Source organism: Neomonachus schauinslandi, chromosome 7 (assembly GCF_002201575.2).
Source record: "Neomonachus schauinslandi chromosome 7, ASM220157v2, whole genome shotgun sequence".
Lineage (NCBI taxonomy): Eukaryota > Metazoa > Chordata > Mammalia > Carnivora > Phocidae > Neomonachus > Neomonachus schauinslandi.
Genome location: NC_058409.1, coordinates 90,145,810 through 90,162,145, shown reverse-complemented (window position 1 = coordinate 90,162,145; position 16,336 = coordinate 90,145,810). Strand labels below are relative to the sequence as shown.

The 16,336-nt window shown below is 41.4% G+C and overlaps 2 protein-coding genes across 2 annotated transcripts in view; one reads left to right on the top strand and one right to left on the bottom strand.

The window, feature by feature from the left end:
- The first annotated feature begins 1,700 nt into the window (after positions 1–1,700).
- Positions 1,701–6,994, top strand: EFCAB9 (EF-hand calcium binding domain 9). Its single transcript, XM_021698345.1, has 4 exons — positions 1,701–1,863; positions 4,178–4,326; positions 5,339–5,515; positions 6,776–6,994. The coding sequence occupies exons 1-4, from the start codon at positions 1,716–1,718 to the stop codon at positions 6,959–6,961; spliced, it is 660 nt and encodes a 219-aa protein (XP_021554020.1). The 5' UTR covers positions 1,701–1,715; the 3' UTR covers positions 6,962–6,994.
- A 6,725-nt stretch (positions 6,995–13,719) lies between these two features.
- Positions 13,720–16,336, bottom strand: part of UBTD2 (ubiquitin domain containing 2) — a 59,866-nt gene continuing 57,249 nt past the window's right edge. Inside the window, exon 3 of the mRNA XM_021698355.2 lies at positions 13,720–14,565. Within this exon, the coding sequence (XP_021554030.1) occupies positions 14,168–14,565 (398 nt within the window). The 3' untranslated portion in view covers positions 13,720–14,167. The remainder of the gene's footprint in view (positions 14,566–16,336) is intronic.

Below are 16,336 nucleotides of genomic sequence, written 5' to 3'. Positions count from 1 at the left end.
ACATATGTGACTCATATCTGTGGCTCACAGTGTATATTTATTGGACAGACCTAATTTAGCTTTTTTTTTTAAAGATTTTATTTTCAAGTAATTTCTACACCCAATGTGGGACCAAACCCACAATCCCAAGATCAAGAGTCACGTGCTCTGCCAACTGAGCCAGCCAGGCACCCAGAGAGTTGTGTATGGTACTCTTATATGTATTTTAATCTCTTCCCTATCAGTAATTGTCTCCTTCCTCGTTCTCAATTTTAAAACTCTTTCTCCCTTATCACACTTGCCAAAAGTTTTATCTGTTTTTTATTGGTCTTTTCCTAAAACCTGCTTTCACACTAGCTCTAACTACAAGTTTATAGAAAATATGGGAGACAGAGGGACGTGTTAACACATTGGAGATAAAATCTGCAAAAACCAGAATGTTTTCCTCTACATGACAATCTGGATTATTCAACAAATAAATTGCAAGAAAAAGAAAGAAAGGACGAACCTGAAGATATTAAGAAACAGTCTAAATGTAACACTTAGATCTGTTTGGTTTCCTGACAAATAATCTATTAAAAATTTAAAGAAACAATCAGGGAGGGCGCCTGGGTGGCTCAGTCGTTAAGTGTCTGCCTTTGGCTCAGGTCATGATCCCAGGATCCTGGGATCGAGCCCCACGTCGGGCTCCCTGCTCCACGGGAAGCCTGCTTCCCCCTCTCCCACTCCCCCTGCTTGTGTTCCCTCTCTCGCTGTGTCTCTCTCTGTCAAATAAATAAATAAAATCTTAAAAAAAAAAAAAGAAAGAAAAGAAAGAATCAGGGAAATTTGAATGCTGAGTGAATATTTAATGACATTAAGGCATGATATTGAGTTTTAGGTAAAGTATTGGTAGGTAATCATGTTAAAAAGGCTATTTTAGTACTTTTTCATATATTTTTCAATTTTTCTTGTTTTCTAATAAATGCATTTAGGTTATAAATACTTCTCTGAGAAGCACTTTGGCCACATAACACAGGTTTCATGTGTAAGGAGAGAGTGTTCTCACATTCATTTCTTTCTTTTTTTTTTTAAAGATTTTATTTATTTATTTGAGAGAGAGAGCATGAGCAGGGGGAAGAGACAGAGGGAGAGGGAGCAGCAGACTCCCCGCTGAGCAGGGAGCCCGACGCGGGACGCGATCCCAGGACCCTGAGACCACGACCTGAGCCGAAGGCAGACGCCCAACCGACCGAGCCACCCAGGCGCCCCTCACATTCATTTCTAAACGGTCTGTGAGTTCGGTTTAGAACTGGTTACATTGTAGCGGCAGGGGAATAATCAAGCTAACAAGAGACTTAAGACAACAAATCCTGATGGGGTGCCTAAGTGGCTCAGTTGGTTAAGCGTCTGACTCTTGGTTTCAGCTCAGCTCAGGATCTCAGTGTTGTGAGATGGAGTCCCATATTGGGCCCTGTGCTCAGCGGGGAGTCTGCTTGAGATTCTCTCTCTCCCTCTGGCCTACCCCTGCTCATGCATGCTCTCTCTCTCAGTAAATTAAAAAAAAAAAAAAAAAGACAACAGATCCTGACAGCAAGGCCAGAGGACTGGGAGGAAGCAATTTCAGTTTCTCACTGGCTACTTCCCATGATGTTGCTGCCTAGGGAGGCCTTTGCTACCTGAGCCTCTCTGTGTCCAACATTCTAGTTCCAAGGCAGAACTCTCTTCTGTTCCAGGTCGCCAGAGCCTTCAGCCTAATGAGCGCCACGATGAAACTGAAGCAAGGATCGTTTCTGTGGTACCTCTATCTGGACAAGCTGTACTGCCTGTTATCCGTGAGGAACGTGAAGGCCTTGCTGGAGTATTTTCACCTTCTTGACGTCCACCACAACAACACCTTGAATGGTCAGTGAGTTCAGCAGGGCTTCCTCTGAGTTGTTACCTGGCTTTTAACTAATGTGCAGGGAAACTCGCAGAACCAGAAACTGCCTTACTAACAAATATGTATTTTATCTTCTAAATGAAGCTAGAGAAATCGCGCAGTTGAGTGAGAAGGGGAAGGCCACTAGGCTCGGGGGGTGGGGGGGAGCCCTGCTGCCCTTTGGTGATTTGGAGAGTGTGTCATCATCCTCTTTAAGGGTCATTTTCCTCATCCATAAATGAAGCTTCTCATAATAGAGCCCACCTCATGGTTGGGGGGAAAAAAAAGATAATGAAATAAGATAATGTGTAGAAAATGGTTAACACAATGCCTGGCACATGGTAAGAACTTACTAGGTGTTTGTTATTATTATAATTATTTCTGGAGGCTGAGCCCCATTCAGGCATTAACCCTTGAAGACCCCCTAACAAGATTTCTCATCTGTCAAGTGGGAGGTTTGAATCAATGATCCACAGGATCCCTTCTAATTTTTGGTACTTGAGAGTAACCAAAAAGTGTTCATCATCTTGACTCTGCCTTTGAATGCACAAACTAATGGAAGACCAATTAAAATACTTTAGGCTTTTTTGGGTTTGTTTTGTTTTGAAGGACTGGGTATAAATAAAGAATCCTATCCATTCATTGTGATCTGAAGGAAATAAGTGTCATTTGTGAATAAGGTGTGTCTTCCATAAAGATTCTTTTTTAAAGATTTATTTGAGAGAGAGAGAGAGAAAGAAGGAGAGAAGGAGCGGGGAGGGGGGGCAGAGGGAGAGGGAGAGAGAGAATCTCAGGCAGAATCCCCGCTGAGCATGGAGCCAGATGTGGGGCTTGAGTGGGGCTTGATCACAAGACCCTGAGATCACGACCGGAGCCAAAATCAAGAGTTGGACACTCAACCGACTGCGCTCCCCAGGCACCCCTTCCGTAAAGATTTTTGAGAGCCTTTGCAATCTTTACAAAATGATAAAAGACACCTTTGTTTTCTCACAATTTCATGCCTCAGTTTTTCTCTTTACATATAGATTCACACACAATGTCACCAAATCTTTGCAATAGCACAGACCTAGATGAGGCAACTGTAAGGGCACCTGGCTGTTAACAGAAAAGCTGGGACAAACCCGGGGCTTCCTGACTCCAAAGCCTACACTCATGGTCTCACCAGAATGTTTGCTGAGAAGTCTGGTCTCCGTAGTAACTAAATCACGCTGCGATGATGCAAAGCCTGAGAGGTAAAGTCATGCTCCTGTGTTCTGGTCACCAAGGGACTGGGTAGTGCCATGAGAGAGTGAAGACACAGCCTTAAGTTTTGCCTTCAAGGAGGCAGTGACTTAAGGCTTTGGAAACTTGAGTGGGCCAGAACCAGCAGTATTTGCTAAGTAGCTACTAAGTCCCATACTGCAACATTTCTCAAGGAGCAACTACACAAAGGTCACTGTTATATATAATGTGTTGTTCCCACGTGTTCATAACTAGTGGGGCATAGGGAAGGAAAGACTGTGTCAGACGGACATCTGAATCCCAGCTCTGCCACTTCCAGTGGGGTCCACCAGCCAGCAGCAGCGATGTCCACAACATCGCAAGGAGCTTGTGAGAAATGTAGACTCAGTCTGACACCAGGTTTCATGAATCAGAATCTGTATTTTTACAAGATTCTCAAGTGAATGGTATGCCCATTACAGTCAGAGAAGCACTGAAATAGACCAGTTACTATCTGAGGCTTAGTATAAAAGGGTGTGATGCCACTTTCCCTGGAGGGGTGTCAGGGTTCAGTGAAACGCGGCAGCTAAAGCACCTAGCCCCTAAAGCGCTCCATGATTGCTCCTTTCCCCCATCGCCAAATGCATGTGCTTCACATAAGCATGAGGAATAGTGATACTTTTATAGGAATGATTTTTAAATTTCTCCTGTTTTCATGATCTCAAGTGAAAGACCCAGGTGAGATTCAGCTTCTCCAAGAAAGTGTCCAAGGTCCCCAGTGAGAACTCAGCTCTTCCATGTCTGAGGAGTACTCCGTGCCTGTTATTGCTTAAGGACACACCTCTGTGTCAATAACCGAGCCCAACCCACAGTCTCATCCTCCACAGATCTGGGCCCAGGGCCTTGTCACACGGCTCCAGGGCAAGTAAGGTTTGAGGAATTGTGGAAGGGATGGTGACGAAGTGAGAGACCAAGTGTTACCATGGCTATTTCGGCTCAGCAAGCTTCTGGCACTGCTGCCGTTGATGTGGCCCCTGCTTGTTCGGCATCTGGAACGGTCTCAGAATAATCCATCTCTTCGCCTCCCCACCTTAACAGATGTGCTGTTCTATCACTTCCTTCACCACGTGACCAGCTGGAAACGGACACAGATCATGACTGTGTTTAACATGCTGGACTGGAATGCTATGGGCGAGATCGGTTTTGACCAGTTCTACATGTTGGTCTGCATCCTGCTAGCACAACAGGCGAGTAACAAGTCAGGACCTGGGGCAGAGGAGGCAGAGTGTGGCTGCCGCCACCATCCTGCTAAAGGTAGCCGTGAACTAAGACAGCATCAGAGTTGTCTTCCTTTCACTCAAAACAGGAAGGAAAGAAAATGGGGAGAGAACTACCTGTGGCTCCTAAACGGTCTGTCTATAACCTAGAAATTTGCAGGCCACCCAGCCTCACTCCCCCTGCTGCCCATCTTCAGCCCTCCCGCATCCTCTTTCTGTAGATCTCACCCCATTGCTTTCCTCCTTGGCATGCCCTTCCTTGCCCTTCTTAAAGAGCCACCAGGAATCCCAAGTGCCTCCCTCTCTCAGTGATCACTTTTCTCAGAGAATTTTCTGAAGGGGATGGAGGATGGAGATGAGAAACTTTCCTCTTTGGGTTCCTACCTTACCCTATGCACACTTCATTGTGTATTTGCCTACTTCCCACTTGGAAAGGAAGCTTGTCTTCAGGATCTTATCACCTTACCATGATGTTTCACAAGTAGATTCTCACCAAATATAAGGAAATGTGTTCTAGTGACAGGGTTCTGTCTAGCAGAATTGATCACAACAGGTGGCTTAAGTTCCCCTCAAATACAGATGCTGAAGCAGGACTTGATACATTAACCATAGAAGGCTTTCAACCCTGAGCTTCTAGGATTTTGCCTTTTGCTTTTAGCTCTCTAGGAAATGGATGTGAATATACTAGTCTTGATGCAGCCCAAGTTTTTTAAATTTTTTTTCTTTAAAGATTTTATTTATTTATTTGACAGAGAGAGACACAGCGAGAGAGGGAACACAAGCAGGGGGAGTGGGAGAGGGAGAAGCAGGCTTCCCGCGGAGCAGGGAGCCCGATATGGGGTTCGATCCCAGGCCCTGGGATCATGACCTGAGCCAAAGGCAGACGCTTAACCGACTGAGCCACCCAGGTGTCCCATGCAGCCCAAGTTTAGAAAGTAGCACCAACAACACTGTTCCTTGTATGATGTATTTTTCTCAATAGAACCACTTGGAAGAGCAATTTATCTTCCGCCATTCCCGGCCTGTCTTTGAGCTGCTTGACCTGGAGGGGGAGCTGAGAATTGGTGCAGAGAACTTCCACATGTACAACTTTCTCTTCAATATTAAGAAACAGGACCTCAGAGAGCTCTACCATGACTTTGACATCACAGGTGACCGTGTAAGTGCAGATTCCTTAAGTGTGACCTGGCAGCCTCTCTGTCCAAAGGCAGAGATAATGTCCTACTCCCTACTGTAGACACGGGTGGGGAAAACCTGCTTGAGCATGTCATGGCACTGGGATCAGAAAAAACTGAAGAGATTTATAGGCCTGTGAAGAGAGGACTAAGCGTTATATCATATAATATGGATGCAAAATTACAGAAGCTTAGAGAAGAAAATTTTGTTTAGAAGTTTAGAGAAGGAAATATATTAATATGGCAGGAGTTGACATTGGGGGAAGGGTTTATAGATTTAAGTATAGAAAGGAGGAAAAGTCTAGATGGGAACACATGAGAAAATCCTAGGAGACAACAACTCTGGTGAAGACCCTGGATTCTGCCTATTTATTTATTAAGATTATTTATTTATTTATTTGAGAGAGAGAGAAACAGCATGAAAGGGGAGAGGGTCAGAGGGATAAGCAGGCTCCCCGCTGAGCTGGGATGCCAATGTGGGACTCAATCCCAAGACTCCGGGATCGCAACCTGAGCCAAAGGCAGTCGCTCAACCAACTGAGCCACCCAGGCGCCCTGGATTCTGCCTATTTAAAGAGGAAGTCGGGCGCCTGGGTGGCTCAGATGGTTAAGCGTCTGCCTTTGGCTCAGGTCATGATCCCAGCATCCTGGGATCGAGTCCCGCATCGGGCTCCCTGCTCAGCGGGGAGCCTGCTTCTCCCTCTGCCTCTCTCTCTCTCATGAATAAATAAAAATCTTTTTTTTTTAAAAAAAAAGAAGGTGCCTGGGTGGCTCAGTTGGTTAAAAAAAAAAAAGAGGAAGTCTATGGGGCACCTGGCTGGCTCAGGTGGTGGAGCACAGGACTCTTAATCTCAGGGTTGTGAGTTCAAGCCCCACATTGGGCATAGAGCCTACTTAAAAAAATTTTTTTTAATTAAAAAAAAAAGAGGAAGTCTATGTTGGGGAAGCAAGTGGGAGCTAAGGTTGAAAAAGATGGATCATACTATGTAGAACCTCAGGTGCCAGCCTGAAGCGTCTAGAGCAGGCGCAGAAGTAAGAAAGTGACCCATGGTTGCTTTAGAGTCTACAATAGACCCTCTGTTCCCAGCTCCTAGACTACAATCAGACTATAATTATGTCCTAATTACTGAGCCTCTTCAAGTTTCTAAGTTTTTAAATGGGAAATGATTACAATCCTGCTGTCATCTGAAACAAAGTATCAAATCCTTCCTGAAATAATTTTTCTTTCTTTCCCCCAACAAAAGCGTCTTAATTACAAGGAATTTAAGCTGTTTACTATCTTCACCATGGACAAATACCAGGAGAGGCAGAAAGCAGAGAAAGATAAAGATAAAGGGAAAAAGGATCTGCTCAAAAAGAAAAGGCTACATCACGTTAATGTGAGCCTCAAACAGTTTCTTGGAATAAATGTATCTGAAAGTAGACTATAAGTAATCACAACTGTTAACATGTCTAAAAATAAATTTAGAAAATCTAAGTGGATATTTTTACATTGGCTTTCACACATGAAAGGTTCAAGTAAGTGCTCTTCGATCAGCAGGTTCTTAACTTGAATAACTTACTGACCTCACGATAATATAATGTGAAGTAATCACTTTCTCTGTGGACATGTCTCAATTCTGCTGCTGCTTTTCAGATCAACACTATTCATAAGTATATCCAAATAATTACAAACACTGTCTGGAGCTAAACAGCTGAAAGACAGTGATGCTTTCCCACTATTTGTCACTAGTGGTCTAACACGCTCAGAATCCTGTCTATTCTCTCAATCCTTAAGCTAAAATCACCTGTATGCAAGACACTGCAAATTGGCAAATGGTGAAGTGCCTCTACCTATAAGGGAAACAGACTTTTAGGGATATGGGAGCTGTGTTCTTCCTAGGGCCTGAATTACAAAGTTAGGTGCTCAAGCAACTGTACAAATCTACTAGGGTAGAATAATTATTAATGCCCTTGTATAATTTCAATTTTGTGTAATTAATGTCTTGAATAATTTTCAAAGTTTTTAGCATGGGACTTGTGACTCCTCCCTACCTGTCTGTACTGTGATAGTAATGGTGGTAACTACCACTGAGTAAGTGCTTGCGATGGGTTAGGCAGGTGCTTTAGATGCATGATTATTTATACTCATAACCCTGTGAATCAAGTATTATCCAGAATTTACAGGTGAAGAAATTGAGGCGCAGAGAAATTAAGAACCTTTCCCTAAAATATATGGCATACCAGTGGTAGGACCATGATTCAAATTCAAGGTCAATTTGATTCCCAGGCTCAGAGCAAGTGATCTGAGTAACTCACTTCAGTTTTAGCAAATTCTGTTTAAGTTTCAAGCCAGTATTTTACTGGCTCAGAAATCCTTTCTGCATAATGCTGATTACCACATCTCCTTCTACCATAAACTTCTGAGGAACAAGTTTGGCAATTAAAGAGGTACAGCTCATTTACTATAAACCAAGAATTTCTTAAGGATCAGTTATGCAATATGACTGCCCAGAAGGCATTCAGAGTTCCAGGGTTACCTAAAAACCAACAAAAATCACTGTCAATGTGCAACAGAAAAGAATGCTGCTTATCTAAGATTGTTGTTCATAAGTCAAACTTGTAAGAACAGAAATCATGTTCATTACTATGAACACTCTATATTTAAGACACAAAGCACCTCAGAACAGTGCTCCTCTCCTCCTCTTATTTGGTGAAAAGTTTGCAGCCATTCTCTAAGGAGAATACCCTCTGGCAAACAAGTGTGGACACTACTACACCTACACAGAGTACTGAACTGAGAGACTAGTATTCTCTGGCTGGAAGATGACAGTTGGAAATCCATCATCCTTTCAAAGGGCGTCGCCATTAAGCTTATCTTGGGATAGGTTTCTGCCTCTTTTCTGGAATCCTAGATGGCTTTTGCTGGCAGACACCCTAAGATCTACACATAGTTCTGGGAGGAGAAACTATAACAAGGTCTTAGAAAGGCTTCTCTTTCCCATTTTCCAAGGGCAACACTACTGAGACATAAAAAGTAACCATGGCATGTATGTTTTTTACAGACACCGTCTCTAAAGCAATGAAGATACTGTACCTTTTATTGCTTCAGAATGGGGCGGCGGGGCGGGGAGGGAAAGTCGAAGATAATAAGTAGCATAGGTTATAATTCTGACTAAATTTTAAACTAAACTTTAAAATAATTTATTCAATTCGTTTATTTCAACTTAATTTAAAATGAACATCAAATGACTAAAGTTTTAGGAATGAGTTTCCCCTCCTCCCTGGAAATCATCAGGGTGACTATAAAAGGTATCGTGGTCCAACTATCAGATTTTTAAAAATCCTTTTAAGAGCATTTTCAGGGGCACCTGGCTGGCTCAGTCAGTTGAACATCTGACTCTTGATTTTGGCTGGGATCATGAGCTTCAGGTCCTGGGATTGAGCCCCCTGTCCTGTCAGGCTCCACGCTCAGCGGGGAGTATGCTTGAGGATTCTTTTTCCCTCCCTCTACCCTTCCCCCTGCTCTGCTCTCTCTCTCTCTAAAATAAATGGATTAAAAAAAAAAAAAGGAGCATTTTCATAAACTGGGCAGCTCTAGAATGGACTCAGGAAACTGAGCGTTTAGTTCGGATGGGCACAAACAAACTGTAAAAACTAAAATTCAATAGCATGTATAAAGTGACATTCTTTTGGGACTAGAAGTACAACAAAGAAAACAATGTCAATGTCTACGTCGGGACTTTTTTCCTCAATTACATTACGGGATTTAACGTTTTAAAAAATGTGTTTGTAGGTATGTGTGTAGATGTTTCAATTAAGTTTCATCATTTCAACAGTGAGTTAATCCACTGTGCTCTCAAGGTAGAGCTCAGTTAGACCAAGTACATTTAGGTGTTTTTTGGATGGTGGTAACACTCTATGGTATTACTATGTCATAGTTACATTAGAATGCCTTGGTCAGCAAAGCGCGCCCTTGTTCAGTGGCCGAAGCAATGGGCAGAGGGGCCGCACTTGCACAGCAGGTGACTAGCAGCCTGGGCTGAAGAGAGCACTAGAGGTTCAGGCCAGCACCACAATCTATATCAGCTATAAAGAGGAAAGAATTTTAGAGGAAGCAAAGCAAAGTGAAATCATTTCTCTTCCATTAGTCCTTAGCTCTCATGTATTATCATCACTTGCCTCATGCCAAAGGCCAAAACTAGAAAAGGCCAAATCAATTCTGCTGACACCTGCCGAAATGGGCAGTTGCCCACATGAACAGCCCCCACAGAGCCAGAGAACAGAAATCACAGGAGACAGTTACTGCAAGGGAGGTTATCAGCCACACTTCTCTTTTCTTCTTTTCTGTAAGTCAAAATACTAAATCATAGCATATGAGAATTTGAGATGGACACAGGTATATTTGCTAATTTGTTCAATTAATAAGAAAAGACCATTAAAAAAGTATAGTCTTAAAAGCCATCATAAAATAAGAGTGATTTTTCTACATCAATGGGAAAAAGACCAATGAAAATTATTCAAGAAGTAGTATCAGGAAAAGTGGGGTTAGCTAACTACGTACAAAAACAAAGGAATAAATAAATAAATAAATCTGGGCTGCTATTCTATCTTGCACCAAAATAACTCCAGACAATGAAGCCATAAAAGAAATACTAAAAACATGAGAAAAAAAATTTATAATCTGAAATGGTAAAACCTTTTGAAGAAGAAAACCCTGAAGCCATAAAATACAAATCTGATCAATCCAACCAAGCAAAACTTAAAAATTTGCACATGGTAAATTACACAAAACCAAAAACAAATGGTAACACATGATAGAAAAATGACTAATTTCCTTAATAGAGTATTCACAAATCAAGAGGATAAGGACCAAAGTGCCCCAGAAGTATGAGCAGACAATTCACAGAAAAAAAAAAAAAAAAAAGGCCTAAAATATACATTAAAATGCTAAACTACAAAGAAAATATATAAAGATAGGCCACAGGACACAGATTTTCACTTAGATTGTCAAAGAACAAAATGTTGGTTAGGATGTATAAGAAAATAAGAGCAATCATATTGCTATAGTATTAAGTTGGTAAAATCTATTTGGAGGGCAATTGTGCATCTACTCTCTCAATGTGTTTACTCATTGATCTAGCAATTCTCTCCTCAAGAGTGCATTCTATAGATGTACATAGACACAATGATGTAGCTATAGAAAAGGACATTTCCCGGCAGCATGGTTTAAGCAGCAAGATTCCAAGTAGCCAAACTGACCGAAGTGAAGTCTGAAATAACTGGTACTCCAGACAATGCAGGACTGGTGCAGCCGTAAAAGGAATTACGCAGATCCAAGATTCATCATTTTAAAGAGAAATCAAGGTGAATAGTGTATGTATTTATGGAAAACACAGGGTAGGGTGGATGAATATACTCAATGTACACCAGAACAGTGCTTCTCACTGTGTGATTCTGTACACCGGCCACAGCAGCACCTGGAACTGCTCAGAAATCCAAATTACTGGGGCCCACTCAGACCTACTAATGTGGAACCCCTGGGAGAAAAGTCTAGCAATCTGTGTTTTCAGATGCCTTCTAGGTAATTTTGATGCATGCTCAAGTTGAGGAACTGCTGGGCTGGAGTATCTTTCTTTCTTTTTTTTTTTTTTTTTAAAGATTTTATTTATTTATTTGACAGAGAGAGACACAGCGAGAGAGGGAACACAAGCAGGGGGAGTGGGAGAGGGAGAAGCAGGCCTCCCGCGGAGCAGGGAGCTCGATGTGGGGCTCGATCCCAGGACCCTGGGATCATGACCTGAGCTGAAGGCAGACGCTTAACGACTGAGCCACCCAGGCACCCCAGGAGTATCTTTCAAGATACCCAGAACACTGGTAACAGTTGTTACATCTGGGGCGTGGAGAGAGATTTTTCACTTTGGTGTTTTTGGATTTGCCCACCATACATATGTATCACCTATTTTATTTTTTTAAAGATTTTATTTATTTGACAGAGAGATAGCGAGAGAGGGAACACAAGCAGGGGGAGTGGGAGAGGGAGAAGCAGGCTTCCGGCAGAGCAGGGAGCCCGACGCGGGGCCCGATCCCAGGACCCTGGGATCATGACCTGAGCCGAAGGCAGACGCTAACAACTGAGCCACCCAGGTGCCCCTGTATCACCTATTTTAAATAAAAAATTATCAAAACCTGCCACTTTGATCCAAAATGGATAAGAAATGAGCTCAGTGTTTCTAGAAAACTGAATTATGAGTTCTGATTTATGGCATGACCCTTAAGAGAAAAAAACAATAGCCTACTTTAGACCAAGATTTCAATGTGGAAGATAAAGCATATCTAGAAATAACCATGTATGGTTTGGCACAGCTAGAGCCTAAGTCTGGTGATAATGAACTTGTTATTTATTGAAGTAAGTTTTTAAAGAGAAGTAAAACCTTTTTAGAGGTTTTATTAGAATGAGGCAGATTACCTTTATGTAGAGCGTAACAATTAAAAACCCAGAATAAAGGCCAAGACAAAGAGAAAAATTGAACATTTTTTTTTTAAAAAAGCACAAAAACCCTACATCCTAAAATTGTACACATCAAGTATTGGTCCAATCTTATATCAATCTATTTACATTAAACAGCACCATGGTTTTCTCACCCAGGTTAGTTAAACATGCCCAGAAAATCGTTATGCGAAGTATATGTACCTTTAAAACAAAATAAATTCTTAAGAGAGTTCAAATTCTACACAAACAAAAAAAGCTTCTTAGCAACCATAGGTTATTGATGATATCACCCAATTTAACTTAGGAAAAATAGGTTTGAACACTTTTCCAGTTGTCAAACTTTGAGAGCTGTTGCTGTTCAATGTGGCACACAAGTAACAAAGAAACTCTTTGATGACAAGGGCATTATATTCAAATACCCTCAAACCTCCACCTTCAAATATAAAAATACTCCTTTGGAATTAACGTTGCTGTCGTCTCTTGAATTTAGATTCAATTATCAGCAACCCTAAATTGAATATAGCCACAATCTTTAAAATGATTGCATAAAGAAAGGGAAGTAGTTAAAGCTCTGAGACAGGATAAGTTATAATTATAGGTATTATATCTAATCAGGCTATAGGAAATCTAATACCATTTTAAACTTTACATTTAAACTAATTAGCAGTTTCATTTTGCCATTAAAATTAATAGTGCTTCACATCCAAATAGGTGTGGAGGTCTGATTATTTCCCAACTGAGAGCAGTGTACGTACCTTCTTGTCTCTACTTTGCCACCTCAGAGTCTCAGGGCTACAATGATTGTGATAGTCCCCCTCTCCTTTCTGGAACTAACTTTTCAAAGGCCCCAAGTTAAATATAACCCTTGGCAGCTTTATTCCAGTCATAGTACGAGAGAATCAGGTACTCTCACCAGATTTTTCAATCCTCTCATCTAATCTGCAGATGGCTCTTCATTTGACTCTTTGCTAGCAAAGATGAGAGAGGAAAACTGTCATCCACCACAAGTAGAGGTAACAGTGAACTGGAAAGCTAACATATAAAGCAATGTTTCATCTTTTGGTCTCACTGCTGATGTTTAAGTGATGTCCATAAACATACCAGTAAATCAGGAGTTGAAATTTTCTCTAAAAGACTGAAAATAGGCACAGTTCTCCCATGCACAGATACGATGGGTTTTCCTTACACCCGTCCTGCAAACTGGGAGAGAAGAGAGAACTGACTGTATTATCTTAGGGTGGGAACACCTGTCCTTCATTCTTGCATTCCCTGGCCCAGTGCATTTGGGGGCATGCGCTGAAAAATCTCAAGCAGAGTAGGTAGATCAATGAAGGTATTATATAGTAGCGACCCTCTAAGCCTGGATATAAAAACAGCTTTGATATACAGACATTTCAAAATAGCTATGCAGCTAAAGGACAAGAGACTTTTCAACTGAGTATCAGCTGAAAATCAGAGATCTGACTGTACTGACTAAATTATTGCCTAGTGTTCCAGAAGGGTACCTGCCACCAATGTGTTGGAAGGCACCAAAATTTAGTGTGAATGTAAATAAGGAGCTCAAGATACGGGGACGGGGAAAGCAATACTGAAACACAATTTGCCAGTCTCTACTCCTTTATGGCTAAATATTAATTGAGCAAAGAATTCAGACCAGAATAGAAGTGAACCTCAAATACTGCTCTTCTCAGTTTCCATTTTCAAAAGCTCATTTTGTAACTGTTATTGATATTTTCGGGTATATATATATATATATATATACACATACGTATGTGTATATATATATGTATATTCAAATTCTGTATTGACAAGGTGCTTGGTGCTGTTCTTCATGGACGTAACATTCTATTTACAGTCCAAATCATTTAAATACAGTTGTTACATTGTTGTTGGGTGTTTTAAAATAAATGGTTATCTATTTTTTAACTGCCTTTCAAATTAGAAACTGTAATTACATGAGTCTCAAAGGCTGGCTCTTTGTGTTTTATTAATTATTTTTGTTGGTCTCCATCACAGATGGAATTTTTCACTGGTAATTCCTCAGAACTAAATCCATTCATATGGAATTCAGAGCAGTGAAAATAAATTTCACGCCATAGAGTAGGAAATGACAACGACAATAAAAAGGAGTGGGAGGGATCCTGGGACCAGCCAGTAGGATCAATCAGTTCTCAACTGGTGTTGGGTTTTGCAAAGGCTGGCTCATTATAACTTGTACAACATAGTCCTTTGGGATCTTCAGCTCTTCCAACTTCATTTTGTCGGTGAGAGGTCTGCCCGAAAAGAACCATCGCTGGCTACTCGGTTCCACTCCTTCTGCTGCATGTAGCCTCCTCTTCATGTGGTATACAGTGTCTGTGCTGCGGACCACAAGTTTGAGGTCTTTGCCTGTGGAAAGGCGCAAACGGAGCTGACATTCATATCCAGAATTAGGTGGTGGCTCAGGAATATCCAGAGTCTCTATGTCGCTCTTTTCCTCTATCATGTTAATTGGTGGTGCCAAGCAGTAGACTGGAAGCTGATACCGGTTGCCCAGTTCATCATAGCACTCTGTGAGTGCACCTTCAGAAAGAGAAGATATGAACAAGAGTTTCATCTAAATGAACACATTTTTTTTAGATTTTATTTATCTGTCAGAGACAGAGAGACAGCGCGTGAGCAAGCGAGCACAAGCAGGGGGAGTGGCAGGCAGAGGGAGAAGCAGGCTCGCCACTGAGCACGGAGCCCGATGCGGGACTGGATCCCAGGACCCTGGGATCATGACCTGAGGCGAAGGCAGACGCTTAACCAACTGAGCCACCCAGGTGCCCCTAAATGACACATTTTTATTTTCACTTTGCAAAATGCTCAAACCTCTTTCTAGCTTGCCACTATAGAGAAAAAAAATATAAGGTCAATCATTGCCAGCTGCTTTAGCAATGTCCATCATTAAGGCCCATAACCAACTGAGTGTTTATCTAACTTTAACTTAGCCAGGACCCTAGCTCCTTTCCCTCACCTTTTCTAAGTCATTTCATACCTCATTCACACTTTCATTAAATGATAAAGGAAAAGAAAGCACACAAAATTCTTATTTACTATTATTAATGCTTGGACCAAATTAAGGGGATATTCAAATTGCACTGGGATATCTTTTTAAAGAAATGAATCAGTAACCTTAACAACAACCACAAAAAACAGATCCCTTAGCTTAATTGACCACAACACGGTGTTCCAGAGCAGTTTCCTTAGTGCCTGGACTTCCTAAGTACTTAAGCCAAAAGTCCTTCGTCCAAAGAGACCACAGACTGGAGAATACAAGCCTACCAGCTGCTCTGGCTCCTGGCTTATAGATGAATCTCATTAGCACAATCACCACAAAAATGACTGAGGGGTTGTATTTAACCCCAATTAGTCAATCTATTACAGAGAAGCTATGGGTTAAAAAGGAAGAATAAAAGGGATATGAAGTTTATAACCAGATAGCTCAGGGGAGAGAAAAAGGCACTTATGGTTTAAAATAAGGTATTAATGGCTGATTTTTTTTTTTTATAAAGCATAAACTGCATTATAATTACCAGGACTTCCCTTGGGAAGCTTGAAAGGACACTTAATGAATGCTTTCTTACAAGGTTATTCATAATATGTCCTTTGCTCAAACTGGAACATTAATGTCAGCTGATTGATAAAAAACAAAACATATTCAAAACACTCATATATGGTCTAATAAGTATGGGGTTGGGACACTGAGAAATAGTTATCCATGAACCAATGAGTTAATGAACTGATCTTTGTGGTCACTATCAATAGGCTGAAAATACAAGTCACCCAAAATGAGACTGGAACAGTCACCAAGCATAATACACATGAATCTCCGCTTTCCTCTATGTTTAAAGATATCGTACAGCCTCTGTGTTGTTCACTAATTAACGTGAATGCTAGGACACTGCAGAAACAAATATACTTTAAGCACAGTTGTGATCACCAGCAGCTCCCTAACTAGCAACCATCTTGCTGCAGTACCAATGCTATTTATAAATAGGGGTATAGTCACTTGTGCTAACTTCACTATTTATATGGCCTAGTCCTGAGGCAAAGAAACCTATAGTGTCTTCCAGATGGGCTGGCCACCAGGAGAACTAGGAAAGAGAATGTGAAGAGTTCACTAGAGACACATCCCCTCTATTAAGAAAACACCTCAGATACATATCCCACTGACCCACTGATGGTATGGTCAGCCTGATAAGTACAAGAGCAACGTTCTGGCAATGTTCTGCTAGAAAAACATTCTTTTAGAGAAGCACCATTCTAAATCATTATCTTTGAAATCTCTAGACCAAGATGAAACTCCCAG

What these genes read in the sequence shown, in the direction of transcription:
- EFCAB9 (XM_021698345.1), top strand. Translation starts at nt 1,716, where the DNA reads ATGAGCGCCACGATGAAACTGAAGCAAGGATCGTTTCTGTGGTACCTC. An exon ending in CCACAACAACACCTTGAATG is followed by an intron (nt 1,864 to 4,177) that starts GTCAGTGAGTTC and finishes CCACCTTAACAG; the next exon opens with ATGTGCTGTTCTATCACTTC. An exon ending in TTGACATCACAGGTGACCGT is followed by an intron (nt 5,516 to 6,775) that starts GTAAGTGCAGAT and finishes CCCCAACAAAAG; the next exon opens with CGTCTTAATTACAAGGAATT.